This window comes from Oncorhynchus masou, chromosome 17 (genome assembly GCF_036934945.1).
Source record: "Oncorhynchus masou masou isolate Uvic2021 chromosome 17, UVic_Omas_1.1, whole genome shotgun sequence".
Classification (NCBI taxonomy): domain Eukaryota; kingdom Metazoa; phylum Chordata; class Actinopteri; order Salmoniformes; family Salmonidae; genus Oncorhynchus; species Oncorhynchus masou.
The window spans coordinates 40142592-40163025 of NC_088228.1; the positions used below are offsets into that span (position 1 = coordinate 40142592).

The 20434-nt window shown below is 42.2% G+C and overlaps 1 protein-coding gene across 5 annotated transcripts in view; it reads right to left on the bottom strand.

Moving 5' to 3' along the window:
* The window catches only part of LOC135559036 (rho GTPase-activating protein 12-like), a 156642-nt gene that overhangs the window by 100040 nt on the left and 36168 nt on the right, over nt 1–20434 (bottom strand). For all 5 annotated transcript variants that reach the window (XM_064993356.1, XM_064993355.1, XM_064993353.1 and 2 more), the window contains exon 2: nt 12119–12892. In XM_064993356.1, the coding sequence (XP_064849428.1) occupies nt 12119–12820 (702 nt within the window). In that variant the 5' untranslated portion in view covers nt 12821–12892. The remainder of the gene's footprint in view (nt 1–12118; nt 12893–20434) is intronic.

Genomic DNA, 20434 nt, shown 5'->3' on the forward strand with positions numbered 1-20434 from the left:
AAATATTCTGTGGTCTGATGAGATAAAAATGCAACTATTTGGCACGTTGGGCATGGGCATCGGTAGTTTGCATGTACACCAGCCTGATCTCCAGATCCTTCCACCTCTGAAAACTATCTAGGCGATCATGCGACTTCTCAAGCGAGCTGAGGTGGTGGCACAGATTATTCCAGTCTCTGGTTCCATCCCTGATCATCTCAGATTTGTCCTCATGTGAAAAGAGTTTGCAGCAAAAATAGAAGGCTGCATCGTTTTGCTTGGAATAAACGAGCCATGGTCTCTCCACTCTCTCCCTGTTCACCATCCTCCCATTGTAGTGAGCCATCGTTGCCCCTCATCTCTTGGGAAATTTCCCACTTTATCATGATATGGCCAGGCCTGCATTAACATATCCCGTAAAGATCCATTCATATCTTTTGGCCACTCACCAAGATTTTTTATGTCTGGGGGTCGGATTTAGCAGGGGCACCACTGTCATTGGGGACGTGGAGCGACGAATCTGAGTCCAGGTCCCAGATAGTAGGGTCTCCGTTGGCATTGTTTGGAGGTTTGGTCTGGTGTGACCACCTGTTCTTGTCCACACAGAGAGCTGTCATCATCGGTGGAAGTGGATGGCTCGGACCCCAGTGAACGGGGGCACGTCCGTCTCTGTGAATGAACGGCCTTGGAGGCTTTCTGGTCTCCACACCTGCTGATGCATTTCAGCAGCAAATCTCTTTGGCTTAAAGATTGTGCCTCTTTCAAATTACTTTAATAAATATATAACATACACAGTTGAAGTCAGACATTTACATAAACTTAGGTTGGAATCATTAACACTTGTTTTTCAACGACTCCACAAATTTCTTGTTAACAAACAATAGTTTTCGCAAGTCGGTTAGGACATCTACTTTGTGCATGACACAAGTAATTTTTCCATTAGTTGTATACACACAGATTATTTCACTGTATCACAATTCCAGTGGGTCAGAAGTTCAGATACACTAAGTTGGCTGTGGCTTTAAACAGCTTCCAGAAATTCCAGAAAATTATGTCATGGCTTTAGAAGCTTCTGATAGGCAAATTGACATAATTTGAGTCAATTGGAGGTGTACCTGTGGATGTATTTCAAGACCTACCTTCAAACTCAGTGCCTCTTTGCTTAACATCATGGGAAAATCAAAAGAAATCAAAAATAAATGGAAGACCTCGACAAGTTTGGTTCATCCTTGGGAGCAATTTCCAAACGCCTGAAGGTACAACGTTCATCTGTACAAATAATAGTACGAAAGTATAAACCCCATGGGACCACGCAGCCGTCATACCGCTCAGGAAGGAGATGCGTTCTGTTGCCTAGAGATGAACATACTTTGGCGTTAAAAGTTCAAATCAATCCCAGAACAACAGCAAAAGGTCCTTGTGAAGGTGCTGGGGAAACAGGTACAAAAGTATCTATATCCACAGTAAAACGAGTCCTATATTGACAGAACCTGAAAGGCCACTCAGCAAGGAAGAAGCCACTGCTCCAAAACCGCCATAAAAAGCCAGACTACCGTTTGCAACTGCACATGGGGACAAAGATCATACTTTTTGGAGAAATGTCCTCTGGTTTGATGAAACAAAAATAGAACTGTTTGGCCATAATGACCATTGTTATGTTTGGAGGAAAATGGGGGAGGCTTGCAAGCCGAAGAACACCATCCCAACCGGGAAGCATCGAGTTGGCAGCATCATCTTGTGGGGGTGCTTTGCTGCAGGAGGGACTGGTGCACTTCACAAAAAAGATGGCATCATGAAGTAGGAAAATTATGTGGATGTATTGAAGAAACATCTCAAGACATCAGTCAGGAAGTTAAAGCTTGATTGCAAATGGGTCTTCCAAATGGACATTGACCCCAAGCATACTTCCAACGTTGTGGCAAAATGGCTTAAGGACAACAAAGTCAAGGTATTGGAGTGGCCATCACAAAGCCCTGACCTCAATCCCATAGAAAATCTGTGGGCAGAACTGAAAAAGTGTGTGAGAGCAAGGAGGCCTATAAACCTGACTCAGTTACACCAGCTCTCAGGAAGTATGGGCCAAAATTCACCCAACAGATTGTGGGAAGGCTAACTGAAACGTTTGACCCAAGTTAAACCATTTAAAGGCAATGCTACCAAATACTAATTGAGCATATGTAAACGTCTGACCCAATGGGAATGTATATGAAAGTGTGTGGAAAAATCACTCTACTATAATTCTGACATTTCACATTCTTAAAATAAAGTGGTGATCCTAACTGACCTAACCAGGAGTTTTTACTATGATCAAAAGTCAGGAATAGTGAAAAACTGAGTTTAAATGTATTTGGCTAAGGTGTATGTAAACTTCTGACTTCAAGTGTATATATTTTCGCTTCCTGATCTCTTAGACATGGTAGCAAATTTGGTTGCTTACTTTTAGCTGAAATGATTTCCACTAGTAGCTAGCTAATGTTATCAGGCTAGGTTAGGCTACTGCCTTAATCACTAATCGTCTTCAACACACACAAACATAAAAAAAAATAATGCAAGTTTAATTGGCAGATTCATTTTGATTAATGTTTCACAATTGGATAATCACGTCAAAACATATCACCATAGCTACCAAGGATAGTGGGAGTGAACTTCGGGAGAAGCGGGAATGGGGTGGGGGCGGGAATTGCAACAATGGCTATGAGCTGGGGGCATCGCCAGCAGTGTAGCAGCCGATCATGGGGGCCGGAGGGCGGCAGCCATTTTCCAAAATGCCGCCCCAAATTCTAGCTAACAGCTGCTAGATCCAAAAATAGGTATTTTGCAAAGATCACAAATAATTTTAATCTTAGCGACTTTTCAAGCAATACCCAACACAACATTGTTCGCGTATGAGAACCTCAAAAAGTTGTTTTGAGAAGTAGTAAACTAATGTAAATCTGCTGAATAGTCGGTATTAGACAGAACGTCATGGCTGTGGGTAATAAATACCTGTGGTTACCTAGGTTATCCAATTGGCTCTCAACAAAAATGTAACTCAATTTTCTTGTTGTCTGCTTGTTTTGGTCAATAATAAAACAACATTTAAGAAAGGTACATGTCTTAAGATAAAATTTCAACATTGCCTGCTACCAAGTGTTCTCACTACTTCATATCCAAGAAAACTTGAGGCTGTAATCGCTCCCAAAGGTGCTTCAACAAAGTACTGAGTAAAGGGTCTGAATACTTATGTAAATAAGGCATCGTTTTTTTCAGTTGCAATACATTTGCAAAACATTCAAAAAACCTGTTTTCGCTTTGTCATTATGGGGTATTGTGTGTAGATTGCTGAGGAAAACATTTATGAAATACATGTTATAATAAGACTAACGTATCAGAATGTGGAAAAAGTGAAGGGGTCTGAATACTTTCCGAATGCACTGTACATTGAACAGCAGCAGCTCTTCTGCATTTTTTGTTATTTCTGTATAACCAAAAATGTACAACAACGTTGGCTATTTTGGAATGGGATTCATTGGAAAATAATATTTGGGGGGTGGTTGAGGGGAATTCTTTCTCATGACGTGAATATCGACTGAGATGGCGATGACCTTCTTTCTGGATCCAAAAGTCGTGTGCATCTGTGCGTGATGTCAGTGTACTAAAAGGGGCATATGGATAGAGTAACCGCGAACTCATTCTAGGGATGAGTTCAGCACAGGTTTTTCAGAATCGTGAGTCCATGTCGCTATTTCATGATGAATCTAGAGAGATTTCCTGAATACAGTGATGAATTCTAAGAAAATTGTAAGCTCCTCAGTCCTCTCTCTGCTGTGCAGTGAAATGGGATGCAAAAGAGGGAGAGAGAGCGTGATTGCCGAAGGAAAAGGACGAGGGACACACAGCCTGCGTCCCAAATGACACCTTATCCCCTTTATAGTGCACTACAGACCCCCTATGGGTCCTGGTCAAATATAGTATATAAGATTGGGTATCATTTAGGACGCAGGCACAGTGGTGGCAAACTGGGTCAGTTTCTCCTCAAATATAGCCGATAAGAGAATTATCCCACTGTTGGGATACACACACACACAGCTCTCTCGCTATGAGTAATTCCACAGTAAAGGAATTACGCTAAGACTGGTATACATTTAAAGTGAAAAATCAAACAAAAACCATTGATTTCAAAGTTTAACAAACCATACAACTTTATACACAACGACTACTTTGAACAATTGACATTTAAAACATTTTTTCTACTAATAACTGCTCAGGCTTTTTTTTTTTTCGCGGGAGTTGAACTTGTATGTTGTTGTCAGCCAAACAATCACAAGTCATCAAAGGCTGTGTGGGCGCCATGGCAAACAAGTTAGATCAATTTAAGATGGAATTAAATTGACAAAATTAAAAGGTAAATGAGAAGGATAGGCTACAACAACCAAGCAGTTTTGATGGTTATTTTATTTCACGATGGTTCTTCATCCACACGGTCAGTTACAGGGTTATTCAAATACCGTCACAGCCCTACATGAACAGAATGAATCAGTGATATGTATTTCCTGGCATAATAATATAGGGCTGTCCCAGACAACAACAAAATGCACCTTTCGAACAATCGATTGGTAACGTGTATTTTTCCATATAAAGACACATTCTTTGTGTTTTGATCAAATCAACTGCATGCACTGAGCTTGTCTGATGCTTTCAGCGAACTGTTTGATTAAATAATTAAGACACACAAATGACGAGAGGGAGTCCGACCGCAATTGATTTGATTTTGCTGGGCCTTGCTCAGACTTGCTGTGCTAAAAAAAACCACAAAAAAACAGCGTGTGACTGTGTGACTAGCACCGTTGTCCCTCTCACCTCCCTGCAGTGACCACCACAGAAAAACAGTGTGTCACACGCTGTCCATGTTGCTGAAGCTGCAACATAATTACAGCCATTTTGACTGAAAAGTTGTTAATGAAATCCATCATTTGTTTAGGAAAAACATTCCCTATTTCCTCAACCCTTCCTCTCTTTACATGACACATGTATGCAAAGAAGGTAAGGAGCAAACACTAAATAAATGATAAGCGTACCAGAGAGTATGCAATTTCTGAAAAAGAATGGTTTAAACCTATTTATTGTTGACTTATTCAATGGTCGCTTTACTTTAAAACTAAAATGCTTGATTATATTTCAGATCATGAATGACTCTTATGCTGTGTGATTACATTAATATAACCATATACAATTTCAGTAGCAAATGCCTGATGGACATTGCCATTCCCCGGCCTCCACAATTGATCAGTCCACTCAGACCGGCACGGATCAGAAAGGTGTCTTGTATATCATGATTGTTATTATAATTGTTTTGCTACTGTTCGACAAAAAAATCTCAGTCAACCAACATCCTATTGACCAAACAATGGACCAGTCGACTAAATAGGGTCGAGCAGTAGCTTAAAATCATTGTTGTGGACTTAGAACATAGAAAAAAACATTGTATTTAAAAAAGTGTGATTTTGAGAGTGGAAAGCTGAAAACTAAATCCTGTATAAACGAAAAACAAAGAAAACTGAATTTGGGGAAAAAACTGAATCTAGCAAAAAAATAGGGCTCAAATAGTCCAATATGTGAAAATAATCTTAAGAAATAATTTTACCAATATATGACCCGATTCAGGAAACTAGGCATATGTCGCAAGTCACGACTTCACATGAGAGCTGTTTGAACGTGTAAAATATTTATCAAAATGCGCTTTTGGGGGGCAGAAATGCCTTCTGGAACATGTGAACTTTCTTGTGCCTTAATAACTAATCTGTATTCCATCTGTAAATACAAATAGAACTGTTACATTTACAAGCCTGGTTGGATTAGCTACAAAAAGTGAACAACCTTCCCGCTAGCCATGATTTGCTGAGATAATGAGTTGGCTGGACATGATGAGAGAAGAGTTTTTTATTGATCTGCCATACAGCACGCGTCTGTCTATTGGAGCTGATCAAAATGTCTAGGTAATTGTGTCAAACGCCGCTTTAAAAAAAATGTGTTGCATAGTAAAACTGCATAAACCTAATGTTAAGTTAAGATGTACTGTTAGCTAGCTAACGTTAGCTGGCTGGCTCGCTATGATGCCATGATGTATACTGGTTAGCTAGCTAGCTACCTTGTCATATATTACACGTTTCTAATTTTGACAGAAAGTGGTTTCATTTCAAGTGTACTGTTAGCTTGCCAACATTAGCTGTTAGGCTGGACACATGACATTTTTTACGTTGTGTATGATCTTATTCTTCGTATCTCAGACACATTTGCTTGACTAGTTATAGCTATAGAACCTGGTTGGTTAGCAACCTGCAGATTCTTGCAGGGTAGTAATGTCATAAGTTGTGATTATGGTCTATTGATTAGCTAGCTAATGTTAACTCACTTTTGTTCATCGCTGGTCTGTACAATTTACCTTATTTTGGCACCCAAAAACGTAATATTTCCAGATCAGCTGTAATATCAATACCATTGTAAAACACAATTTCTCCCCTTCCCAACAGAATCAATGACGAGACCTTCATGATGCCCATCGCCGCATGATTCAAGAAGGCAATGAGCTCCGTCAGGTCTTTAAAAAAATGGCAGGTGGGGAAGCGAAACCTACTGTGTGATAGTGAAAGGGAGAGATATGTTGTGTGGGGAAACAACTTTTTTCACCCGATCTAAATTGTCACCTTATCACCTCTAAAATGTAAATAAAACACTATAAAGGGTTGATATGATGTGTCATTTGTCAGGGCGAAACTGGAAAAAAAACTACTTGTGTAGAAAGTAAACATCTGTATCTCGAAGGTGTCCACTGTGCTTAAGTCTGCGTAATGAAATAGTTGGGAAAAAATGTAAACTTTGACCATTTCTGGTCTAGTGATCGATGACAAACGAGCTTGCTGTCCAGACTTACATAATTATAAAGAAGAGATTCTCCTGATTAAAATGGTGCCTGTGTAACAGTTTTGCTTCCGTCCCTCTCCTCGCCCCTACCTGGGCTCGAACCAGGGACCCTTTGCACATCGACAACAGCCCCCACGAAGCACCATTACCCATCGCTCCACAAAGCCGTGTCCCTTGCGGAGCAAGGGGAACAACTACTTCAAGGTCTCAGAGCGAGTGACGTCACCGAGTGAAACGCTATTAGCGCGCACCCCGCTAACTAACTAGCCATTTCACACCGGTTACACATAGGCTTCATTAATACCATTCAGACTTGAAGTTGATACAACTACGATAGCTGAGGTTCATAGATAGGTTCTGAACTAATATTCATGCCAAACGTTTTAGGGTCCATACACAGATGGGCTACATACTGTAGCTAGCTACACATCCAAAGGCATACAGTTATTTTGATCCTCCACTACACAATAAGCAAGTAAATAGTTAGCTATGTTACTTCAGCTGCATTCAGCTGTAGATCTCTGCAGTTCATCCAGAGTGATCATGGACCTCTTGGCTGCATCTCTGATCAGTCTTCTCCTTGTATGAGCTGAAAGTTTAGAGGGACGGCCAGGTCTTGGTAGATTTGCAGTGGTCTGATACTCCTTCCATTTCAATATTATCGCTTGCACAGTGCTCCTTGGGATGTTTAAAGCTTGGGAAATGTTTTTGTATCCAAATCCGGCTTTAAACTTCTTCACAACAGTATCTCGGACCTGCCTGGTGTGTTCCTTGTTCTTCATAATGCTCTCTGCGCTTTTAACGGACCTCTGAGACTATCACAGTGCAGGTGCATTTATACGGAGACTTGATTACACACAGGTGGATTGTATTTATCATCATTAGTCATTTAGGTCAACATTGGATCATGCAGAGATCCTCACTGAACTTCTGGAGAGAGTTTGCTGCACTAAAAGTAAAGGGGCTGAAAAACTTTGCACGCCCAATTTTTCAGTTTTTGATTTGTTAAAAAAGTTTGAAATATCCAATAAATGTCGTTCCACTTCATGATTGTGTCCCACTTGTTTTTGATTCTTCACAAAAAAATACAGTTTTATATCTTTATGTTTGAAGCCTGAAATGTGGCAAAAGGTCGCAAAGTTCAAGGGGGCCGAATACTTTCGCAAGGCACTGTATGTTAGAGTGGCCAAAAGGAAGCCACTCCTCAGTAAAAGGCACATGACGGCCTGCTTGGAGTTTGCCAAAAGGTGTCTAAAGGACCAGGAGAAATAGGATTCTGTGGTTTGAAGAAACTAAGATTTAACTCTTTGGCCTGAATGAAACAAGCGTCACGTTTGGAGGAAATCTGGCACCAACCCTACGGTGAAGCATGGTGGTGGCAGCATCATGCTGTGGGGCTGTTTTTTCAGCGGAAGGGACTGGGAGACTAGTCAGGATAGAGGGAAAGATGAACGGAGAGAAAAGTACAGAGAGATACTTGATGAAAACCTACTCCAGAGCGCTCAGCACCTCAGACTGGGGTGAAGCTTCACCTTCCAACAGGACAACGACCCTAAGCACACAGCCAAGACAACGCAGGAGTGGCTTCGGGACAAGTCTCTGAATGTCCTTTAGTGGCCCAGCCAGAGCCCATACCTGAACCCGATCGAACATCTCTGGAGAGACCTGAAAATAGCTGTGCAGCAGCGCTCCCCATCCAACTTGACAGAGCTTGAGAGGATCTGCAGAGAAGAAACTACCCAAATACAGGTGTGCCAAGCTGTAATCACTTCCAAAGGTGCTTCAACAAAGTATTGAGTAAAGGGTCTAACTACTTATGTGAATTTGATTTTTCATTTATTTTTTTTACCTAAAAACCTGTTTTTGCTTTGTCATTTTGGTGTATTATACAGTATGTAGATTGATGAGGGGAATAAGGCTGTACCATAACATGTGGAAAATGACAATACTTTCCGAACGCACTGTATATGACTAGAATTAGTAGAATAAGGCTTTCGCTTCTCTACACAAATATTGAATGGTTATGGGTCTGAATAGACAAATATTGAATGGTTATGGGTCTGAATAGATAATCTGAATGGTTATGGGTCTATAAGCTTACCACCATCTGAATGGTTATGGGTCTGAATAGATAACATCTGAATGGTTATGGGTCTGAATTAATAAGCTTACCACCATCTGAATGGTTATGGGTCTGAGTTAATAACTGCTATAGCCTACCACCATCTGAATGGTTATGGGTCTGAATTAATAACTGCTATAGCCTACCACCATCTGAATGGTTATGGGTCTGAATAAGAAATGCTATAAAAATATATCATAAGTCCACCAAGCTGTCCTAGTCTAGCTTTTCCTGCACGGGACTCCAAGAACTTAGGAGCATTTTTTAAGAAGAGGCCATTGGAGCACAGGTGCATATTGCAGAAGAGATAGGCTATAAGTTAGAGGCTTACTATGCATAACCCATCATGAAATAGATAAATATAAGGCTAATACTGCATTGGCTTTATTACCTGAAAGAGGTAGGCTTGGACATCTAAATATAAGGCAATATATCAATATAGAACAGGATTATCTATTTTGTATCCAATTTGAATGGAGTTGATGGAGAGAGAAAAATACTGCAAGAGAATGCTTGTGCGTGCACAGATTCAAAGCAACGATACTCGAGTGACAGGCTATTTTTTTAAACTCTGCAGCTGCAATAAAAATTGTTTTAAAATCTTTACAATTAAAAAACAAGGTGAGCCCCAAAAGACAGATGGATAAATTAGACATGCATTCAGTCTTCAGATTAGTCGATGCTGCAGCAAATGTTGGCCTACTGGTCACAAGAAAAAAAGTTACCATTTTGAGACTATAGATCTACATGTGAACTGCACTCCATATTGAAAGGGGTCTGTCCCCACCCTGAGCGTTGAGAAGCCAGATTTAGACATTGCATATAATTTAACAGTTCCATTTCACACCATGTTATTCATATTAATAATTTATTATAATTCACCAATTTCTCGCAGTTATTTATCCCGGGAAAAGGGAATGGCTTTGGGTTGTAAATCCCAGGAAATCTTGGTAACCGGGTTCCCACCTTCAACCCTAATGTGGAAGAAGTACCCGCTGCTTGTGCAGTAGGGTAACCTAATAAATTAAAGAAAACATATTGTGCTCTAAACTAAGATGAGTTAATAGGTAATGATGGCAAAGCTCAGACCAACTACCAGTATACATCCCATTTAGGCCTACTCTATCAATTCCTTCAAAAAATGAATATTGTATAAAGCTACCTAATAGAAGAACAAGAGCTCTACCTCAATACCACCACACTGATATTTTCAACCTCTCCCTGACCGAGTCTGTAATACCCACGTTTCAAGCAGACCACCATAGTACCTGTGAACAAGAATGCGAGGCAAAAAACACTGAAACATGCATGAGAGCACCAGCTGTTCTGGAAGACTGTGTGATCACGCTCTCCGCAGCCGATGTGAGTAAGACCTTTAAACAGGTCAACATTCACAAGGACCAGGGCAAAACAGATTAACAGGACGTGTACTGCGAGCATGCACTGACCAACTGGCAAGTGTCTTCACTGACATTTTCAACATCTCCCTGTCTGAGTTTGTAATACAAACATGTTTTAAGCAGACCACCATAGTGCCTGTGGCCAAGAGCACTAAGGTAACCTGCCTAAATGATAATGGCCCCGTAGCACTCACCTTGGTAGCTATGAAGTGCTTTGAAAGGCTGGTCATGGCTCACATCAACACCATCATCCCGGAAACCCTAGACCCACTCCCAATTCGCACACCGCCCAACAGATCCACAATTGACGCAATCTCAACACTTCCCTTTCCCAATTGGACAAAGGGAACACCTATGTGAGAATACTGTTTACAGCTTATCGTTCAACACCATAGTGCCCACAAAGCTAAGGACGCTGGGACTAAACATTTCCCTCTGCAACTGGATCCTGGACTTCCTGACAGCCACCCCCAGGTGGTAAGGGTAGGAAACAACACATCTGCTATGCTGATCCTCAACACCAGGGCCCCTCAGGGGTGCGTGCTTAGTCCCCTCCTGTACTCCCTGTTCACCCACAACTGCATGGCCAAGCACAACTCCAACATCAAGTTTGTAGACATAACAAAAGTGGTAGGTCTGTTCACCGGCAATGATGAGAGCCTATAGGGAGGAGGTCAGAGACCTGGCAGTGTGGTGGCCTGTCCTCTCCCTCAATATGAGCAAGACAAAGGAGATTATCGTGGACTACAGGGAAAGGAGGGCCCACATTAACATTGACGATGCTGTAGTGGAGCATGTCGAGAGTTTCAAGTTCCGTGGTGTCTACATCACCAACAAACTATCATGGTCCAAACACACCAAGACAGTCATGAAGAGGGCACGACAACACCTTTTCCCCCTCAGGAGACTGACAAAAATATTGGCATGGGTCTCCATATACTCAAATAATTATACAGCTACACCATCAAGAGCATCCTGACAGGTTGCATCACCGCCTGGTATGGCAACTGCTCGGCATCTGACCATAAAGCGCTACAGAGGGCTTAATGGTCCAATACATTACTGGGGCCAAGCTTCCTGCCATCCAGGACCTATATACTTGGCGGGTTCAGAGGAAGGACCCAAAAATTGTAAAAAAACTCCAGTCATCCAAGTCATAGACTGTTCTCTCTGCATGTTAAGTGGTACCGGAGCGCCAAGTCTAGGTCCAAAAGGCTAATTAACAGCTTCTACCCCCAAGCTATAAGACTGCTGAACAATGAATCAAAAGGCCACCCAGACTACTTACAATGACCCCCCCCCCCCTTTGTTTTTACACTGCTGCTTCTCGCTGTTTATTATCTATTCATGGTCACTTTACCCCAAACTACATGTACAAACTACCTCAACTAACCTGTACTCCCGCACATCGACTCCGTACCACCTGTATATAGCCTCGTTATTGTTATGTAATTTAATTGTGTTACTTTTTATTTTTTACTTTTGTTTATTTAGTCAATATTTTTTTACTCTATTTCTTGAAGTGCATTGTTGGTTAAGGGAGTAAGCATTTCACGGTAAGGTTTACACCTTCGGTGCATGTGACAAATAACATTTGATTTGGTGAAAAGCAAGAAAACATTTCATACAGTCAGCTTTGCAGAAGTAAAAACCCCATAATGAAAATCACCAGCTTCCATCTAAAACTTTAGAGAAATTAAGATATTTCCATTCTTACCTGCAGGTGCTCAGTAGAGCTGCTGCTCAGCTCGTCTCCAGACTCCGAGTCGTTGCGTCTCTCCGAACCCTCTGAGTCACAGTGCCCCGGGGGCATCTCCACATTCAGGGGCACCCTGCGGAGCTCAGGGGAGGCACGGGGCAGCGTGTTACATCCTCGTCCAGCAGCATGGCTGTGAGGGTGGGTGTGGTTGTTCTTTATAATGTCTGCCAGGGCCCTGTCATGGTTTGTGAGGCTGCCAGGGTCTCTACCAGGATTCTGGTTGGCGTCCCTGTCCCTGTGCTGGCTCGGAGGGGTGAGGGCAGCCCCCGACGATGAAGAGGGGGAGTGTGACGAGGGAGAGGGCCGGCTGAAACTGGTCAAGTTCAGGTTCTCATTAGAGACACTTGCCTTGACCAAGACCGAGTTCCCCCCGCTCCCCCCACCGTGATGCCCCAGGTGCAGAGGCTTGGGAGGGGGCATGAGGGCCTTGCGGACCTCTCTGACATACTGCGCTGGTATGTAAAACGCCTTGGTCCCCTCCTCTTTCTTGACTTGCCACCAGTCCTCGTTGGTCTTCTTCACCAGCATGTAGCACTCTCCCTGGCGGATGGAGATCTGGCGCTCCTTGGCCTTGTACTCATAATCATACTCCACCTCAATGTACACCTGGCCTGGGGCAATGGGCAGCTCACACCCACGCCCCTCTCGATCTGACGCCATGACCGTGGAAAATGCTGTCTGGACCTTACCACCGCAGGGACACAGCCTGGCTCTGCATGTCCCACTGTGTAACTGCGGAGGAGGAGGAAACAGGGGAGAGAGATTAGGCCTATGTTCTGATAACATTAGTACACATACAGACAAGGGTTGCAAAATGCTGTTATAACATTCCTGGAATGAGGAGGGAAATCAGCAAGAGATCTGGAATCGTCTAACTCCAAGATTTCTGGTCTTCGTTTAGACAGAGAGACACAGACAGACACACACAATATAGAATGGATGGATGGGATGAGGGAGCATGGACTGAAGACTTTCCCCAAGTCTATGTAAACTCAGTAAGAGTTGTGCTCCTAGCCTAAGAAGCTGCCTGAGAGGTAGATAAGATTACACAAACACACAGTGTGAGGGACTGGGACTCAGGAGCATAGCCTGAAGAGAAGACTGATTCAGTAACCCCATACACAAGGATCTATGGTGGAGTACATTGAGAGTTGTGCTGCTCCTAGCCTGAGTGGTAGATAAGATCAGAGCAGTGACATTCAGAGTAGGGGCTGCAACCCCCCTAGTGGGGTCTCCAGGGAACTACAATGGGGTTGCCAAAAATAAAAAATACATTTGAACAAAACTTTTAAAAAGTACAGATTATTGTATGGGACAATTATCATAATTTTGTTTTGTTTTGAGTACATTCATTTATTGGTTTCTTTTCAGTTTGATAAATGATGAACATTTTATGAATTGAAGGATATTAATTGGGTTTGTCTACCTCTGGATTAGAGGCTGTGAGCAGGGCTCTAAATGCAACCAAAATGGTTGCATATGCTCTCATATTTTTCTGTGTAACCTGGAATTCAAATTTTTGGGAGCACCAGAGCACCTAGAATATCGCCTAGATAACAATTGTTACTAATGATCAGTCTACGCTTTACCGCAACCCCCGAGTGCAGAGTACCCTCTCTCCCACTCCTGCTTGCATCCAGTTGCCGGGCCACACACACACACCAAACCTGTCACTCAAGCAGCCAGCAGAGAGTTCCTCCATTCTCTCAGCATGCTGTCAAATCATTCACAACAGATTCTTCTAAAACAAGAAAGATGCTGCTTTCCACATTGCTTCTAAATATGAATCCAGATGTTTCTATTCTAGGCTATTATTATTTTGTGTTTCTTGCACTCTGCAAAACACTAAAGGAAGCTGCCATTTGCCTAACAATGCTAATCGCTAACTCTAATTGGATAGTTGGCTAGCTAAATACCATTTTGCTAAATGCACTAGCTAGTAGTGCTGGGGTGGGTTGATCGTTCCATATCGCAATATTATATCTATACCTTGACTCCAAGAATCGCTGTGTAAAAATTATACAAATGATAAAAGTTGACACACATACTCATTCCAGGGTTTTTCTTTATTTTTACTATTTTCTACATTGTAGGATAATAGTTTAGACAACACTATTAAATAACACATGGAATCATGTAGTAACCAAAAAAAGTTAAATCAAAATATATTTTATACTTGAGATTCTTGAAAGTAGCCACCCTTTGCTTTGATGACAGCTTTGCACACTCTCAACCAGCTTAATGAGGTAGTCACCTGGAATGCATTTCAATTAACAGGTATGCCTTATAAAAAGTTAATTAGTGAAATTAATTTCCTTAATGCGTTTGAGCCAATCAGTTGTGTTGTTACAAGGTGGGAGAGGTATACAGAAGATAGCCCTATTTGGTAAAAGACAAAAGGAAGACACAGAGTTACCTCTGCTGCAGAGGGTAAGTTCATTAGAGTTAACTGCAGCTCAGATTGCAGCCCAAATAAATGTGTCAGAGTTCAAGTAACAGACACATCTCAACTAGGGATGCATGATATAAATCGGCAAGCATATCGGAATTGGTTAGCTAAAAATGCCAACATCAGCATCGGTCCGATGTCAAATTTGATGCTGATGTGCATACCTATATAATGTAGGTAGATGACGTACTGACGCCACCAAAAAATACAGAGCTCCACAGAACATAACGTACCTACTAGTACATTAAGGTCACAAGATGCAGGCCTCCTAATTGTCCCTAGAATGTCTAAGCAAACAGCTGGAGGCAGGGCTTTCTCCTACAGAGCTCCATTTTATGGAATGGTCTGCCTATCCATGTGAGAGACGAAGAATCGGTCTCAACCTTTGTCTTTATTGAAGACTCATCTCTTCAGTAGATCCTATGATTGAGTGTAGTCTGGCCCAGGAATGTGAAGGTGAACGGACAGGCACTGGATCAACGAACCACCCTTGCTGTCTCTGCCTGGCCGGTTCCCCTCTCTCCTCTGGGATTCTCTGCCTCAAACCCTTTTACAGGGGCTGAGTCACTGGCTTAATGGTGCTCTTCCATGCCATCCCTAGGAGGGGTGCGTCACTTGAGTGGGTTGAGTCACTGACGTGGTCTTCCTGTCTGGGTTGGGGCCCCCCCTTGAATTGTGCTGTGGGGGAGATCTTCGTGGGCTATACCCAGCCTTGTCTCAGGATGGTAAGTTGGTGGTTGAAGATATCCCTCTAGTGGTGTGGGGGCTGTGCTTTGGCAAAGTGGGTGGGGTTATATCCTGCCTGTTGGCCCTGTCCGGGGGTATCGGACGGGGCCACAGTGTCTCCCGACCCTCCTGTCTCAGCCTCCAGTATTTATGCTGCAATAGTTTGTGTTATATCTGGAGTATTTCTCCTGTCTATCCGGTGTCCTGTGTGAACTTAAGTATGCGCTCTCTAATTCTGTCTTTTTCCCTTTTTCTTTCACTACCTGGCCTGATGACTCCTTGCTGTCCCCAGTCCACCTGGTCGTGCTGCTGCTCCAGTTTCAACTGTTCTGCTTGCAGCTAAGGAACCCTGACCTGTTCACCAGACATGCTACCTGTCCCAGACCTGCTGTTTTAAACTCTCTAGAGACAGCAGGAGCGGTAGAGAAACTTTGAATAATCAGCTATGAAAAGACAACTGACATTTACTGCTGAGGTGCTGTCCTGTCGCACCCTCTACAACCACTGTGATTATTATTATTTGACCATGCTGGTCTTCTATGAACATTTGAACATCTTGGCCATGTTTTGTTATAATCTGCACCCGGCACAGCAAGAAGAGGACTGGCCACCCCTCATAGCCTGGTTCCTCTCTAGGTTTCTTCCCAGGTTCTGGCCTTTCTAGGGAGTTTTTCCTAGCCACTGTGCTTCTACACCTGCATTGATTGCTGTTTGGAGTTTTAGGCTGGGTTTCTGTGCAACCTGCTCAACTGCCAACACATACCGTGGGGTTAAAACATGCAAAAATACTCTACAAGAGGCTGTAAACAAGTAATTCAGCGGCATTCTCTCTGAGCCACTTTACTGAATCGCCACCATGCTCAATGCTAGGTACAAGGACCGCTACTTTGATGCAGACAAGAAACGGGGTTTACGTAAAATATTACAGACACAGCTGGACAGAATGGAAACGGACACAGTGACAGTGTTCACTGAGGAAGAGAGGCCACGGACAGACAGAGCTGAAACTTCACTGCTTGACATGTATGATGAAATACTGGTTGAGACTGAACAACAAGTAAGTTAAATAAATAGGTTTTGATTATGTTTTACTGGTTATGGGGACATACAGGCAAAAATGTCACATCGATGCATCCCTAATCTCAACATCATCCAGAGGAGGCCGCATGAATCAGGCCTTCATGGTCAAATTGCTTTCATAAGAAAAGACCTGCTTGGGCCAAGGAACATGAGCAACGAACATTAGACCGGTGGAAATCTGTCCTTTGCTCAGATGAGTCCAAATTTGAGATTATTGGTAACAACTGCCGTGCCTTTGTGAGACACAGAGTAGGTGAACAGAGGATCCCTGCATGTGTGGTTCCCACCGTGAAGCATGGAGGTGGTGTGATGGTGCTTTGCTGGTGACACAGTCTGTGATTTATTTAGAATTCAAAGGCATACTTAACCAGCATGGCTACCACAATATTCTGCAGCGATACGCAATCGCATCTGGTTTGCGTTTAGTGGGAATATTATTTGTTTTTCAACAGGACAATAACCGAAAACACACCTCCAGGCTGTATAAGGCCTATTTGACCAAGAAGGAGAGTGATGGAGTTCTTCATCAAGATGACCTGGCCTCCGCAATCACCCGACAAACCAATTGAGGTAGTTTGGGATGAGTTAGACCATAGAGTGAGGGAAAAGCAGCCAACAAGTGCTCAGCATATGTGGGAACTCCTTCAAGACTGTTGGAAAAGCATTCCTCATGAAGCTGGTTGAGAGAATGCCACGAGTGTGCAAAGTGTGCAAAGGGAGGCTACTTTGAAGAATCTAAAATACATTCTAATTTGTTTAATACTTTTTTTGGTAACTACATGATTCCATATGTGTTACTTCATAGTTTGATGTCTTCATTATTATACAATGTAGAAAATAGTAAACATAAAAGAACCCTTGAATGAGTAGGTATGTCCAAACTTTTGACTGGGACTGCATATATATTTTTGGGGTTGCTAGGTAGCGTTGGCTGTAACTGTGCCAGTATCCTATATGTTTCCTATACCTTGTTCTCCATCTTCTTTTTGAATAGTGAGCCATCATGTTTTCAGCACCTTTATTTCTATGACTGTTCAAAACTGTCTTTTTTATATATTTTTTAACTTATTTAACTAGGCAAGTCAGTTAAGAACGAATTCTTATTTACAATGACGGCCTACCGCGACCAAACCCGGACGACGCTGGGCTAATTGTGCGCCACCCTATAGTCTCTCTATATAGTGAGCAATATGTTTGGATCATTGAATCGCAATATCAAATCGCAATACATACGGTATAGAATCTTGAGAATAGCAATACATATCGCACCAACACCTAAGTATCGTGATATCGTATCATGAGGTCTCAGCCCTTACTAGCTATGGCAAAGCAAATGTTAGCGAGGCAATTCCATGATAACAGAATGACACTGAGCATCAGATTTTTCACCTTAAAATGTATGCAAAACAAAAAACATTAATTGCAAAGTTAAACAAACCATGACTATTTTCACCAACTGACAGAACATTTTATAAAAACAGATGTACTTGAAGAACATTACAAATGTAAAGGTTTGTAACAGAATGACTTTAAAAATCGCTTTTTTATGTGACCAAGTTTTCCAAAACGGTACATAAATACTCTGAATTAAGATTAAAAGATGTCTGGAGAAAGAATGGGGTGTGAGCTGTGACATAACACACTACATTTGGGGAAAAAAATGATTTTGGTTATTGAACTACATTAAGTGAAGTGGATTAACACCTGTTAACAGAATGATGGAAACAGAATGACATCATGTGTCCCTGATCTATACAATACAGAAATGCATAATTATGGCTATGTGATAGAGGGCTGCACCTGGGGGCCCCGACAGAGGTCATCGTGGCGCAGTCAGCATTTTACAAACTGCGGGCGGGAGCGGGCTGTCAGACAGAGAATTTTGGGATTAAAATATTTTGGGGTCCTGCAGATTATTTGTAAACGGGTGTCTTTCTGCTTTGTGTGCGTTAGCCTAGGCCAACCTATTGTATTAAAAGCACCTATCACCTATTCACACACACTCAGAATTCACCGCTTCAACTTCAGTAACCTCTCCTACATGCGAGATCAAGTGCGCCTACATGTGTGGTCTCAATGAAATAGAATAGGATGCCTATGAATATCTATCCAAGGAAATGTACTTAAATACGATTCAATCAAATGTTATTTGTCACATGCGCCGAATACAACGGGTGTAGACTTCACTGTGAAATGCTAACTTATGAGCCCTTCCCAATGATGTAGAGTAAAGAAGAAGAAAAATACACAAGAATGAAGCTATATATAGGGAGTACCAGAACCAGATCACAGGTAAGAGATATTTGAGATAGATAAAGGTCAAGTGACTAGGCATCAGGCTAGATAATCATAAGAGTAAGAATAAAGAACAGAGTAGCAGCTGCACATGATGAGTGCGTGTATGTGTACTTGAGAATGACACAAATATTAATTTCCACAAAGTTTGCTGCTTCTGTGTCGAGATATTTTTGTCAGATGTTACTATGGAATACTGAAGTATAATTACAAGCATTTCACAAGTGTCAAAGGCTTTTATTGACAATTACATGAAGTTGATGCAAAGAGTCAATATTTGCAGTGTTGACCCTTCTTTTTTAAGACCTCTGCAATCCTCCCTGGCATGCTGTCAATTAACTTCTGGGCCACATCCTGACTGATGGCAGCCCGTTCTTGCATAATCAATGCTTGGAGTTTGTCAGAATTTGTGAGTTTTTGTTTGTCCACCCGCCTCTTCAGGATTGACCACAAGTTCTCAATGGGAATAAGGTCTGGGGAGTTTCCTGGCCATGGACCCAAAATATCAATCTTTTGTTCCCCGAGCCACTTAGTTATCACTTTTGCCTTATGGCAAGGTGCTCAATCATGCTGGAAAAGGCTTTTTTCATCACCAAACTGTTCCTGGATGGTTGGGAGAAGTTGCTCTCGGATGTGTTGGTACCATTCCTTATTCATGACTGTGTTCTTAGGCAAAACTGTGAGTGAGCCCACTCCCTTGGCTGAGAAGCAACCCCACACATGAATGGTCTCAGGATGCTTTACTGTTCGCATGACACAGGATTGATGGTAGCGCTCACCTTGTCTTCTCCGGACAATCTTTTTTCCGGATGCCCTAAACAATCGGAAGGGGATCCCTGTACCTTTTGCAGAACATCAGTCTGTCCCTGTTTTCCCTGGAGAGAAGTGGCTGCTTTGCTGCCCTTCTTGACACCAGGCCATCCACCAAAAGTCTTCGCCTCACTGTGCTTGCAGAAGCACTCACACCTGCCTGCTGCCATTCCTGAGCAAGCTCTGTACTGGTGGTGCCCCGATCCCGCAGCTGAATCAACTTTAGGAGACGGTCCTGGCGCTTGCTGGACTTTCTTGGGCGCCCTGAAGCCTTCTTCACAACAATTGAACCGCTCCCCTTGAAGTTCTTGATGATCCGATAAATGGTCCGGTGCATTAGATCTTGTAAAAGATAATACAAACCAAAAAACGTGTTTTTTAATTTGTTTTTTGTTCCATCTTTGAAATGCAAGAGAAAGGCCATACTTTCAGATAGGAGTCTGGGTGTAAGGACAATAACCTAAAACACAAGGCCAAATCTACACTGGAGTTGCTTGCCAAGATGACATTGAATCTTCCTGAGTGGCCTAGTTACAGTTTTGACTTAAATCAGCTTGAAAATCTATGACAAGACTTGAAAATGGCTGTCTAGCGATGATCAACAAACAACTTGACAGACATTGAAGAATTTTGTTTTTATAATAATGGGGCAAATATTGTACAATCCAATTATGCAAATCTCATAGAGACTTACCACCAAAAAACTCAGATGTAATCACAGCCAAAGGTGATTCTACAAAGTATTGACTCAAGGGTGTGAATACTTAGGATCTGTATTTAATTTTCAATGCATTAACAAAAATGTCTAAAAACATTTTTTCACTGTGTCATTAAAAAATCTGTCATCCATTTTAAAATCAGGCTGTAACAACAAAATGTGGAATAAGTCGAAGGGTATGAATACTTTCTGAAGG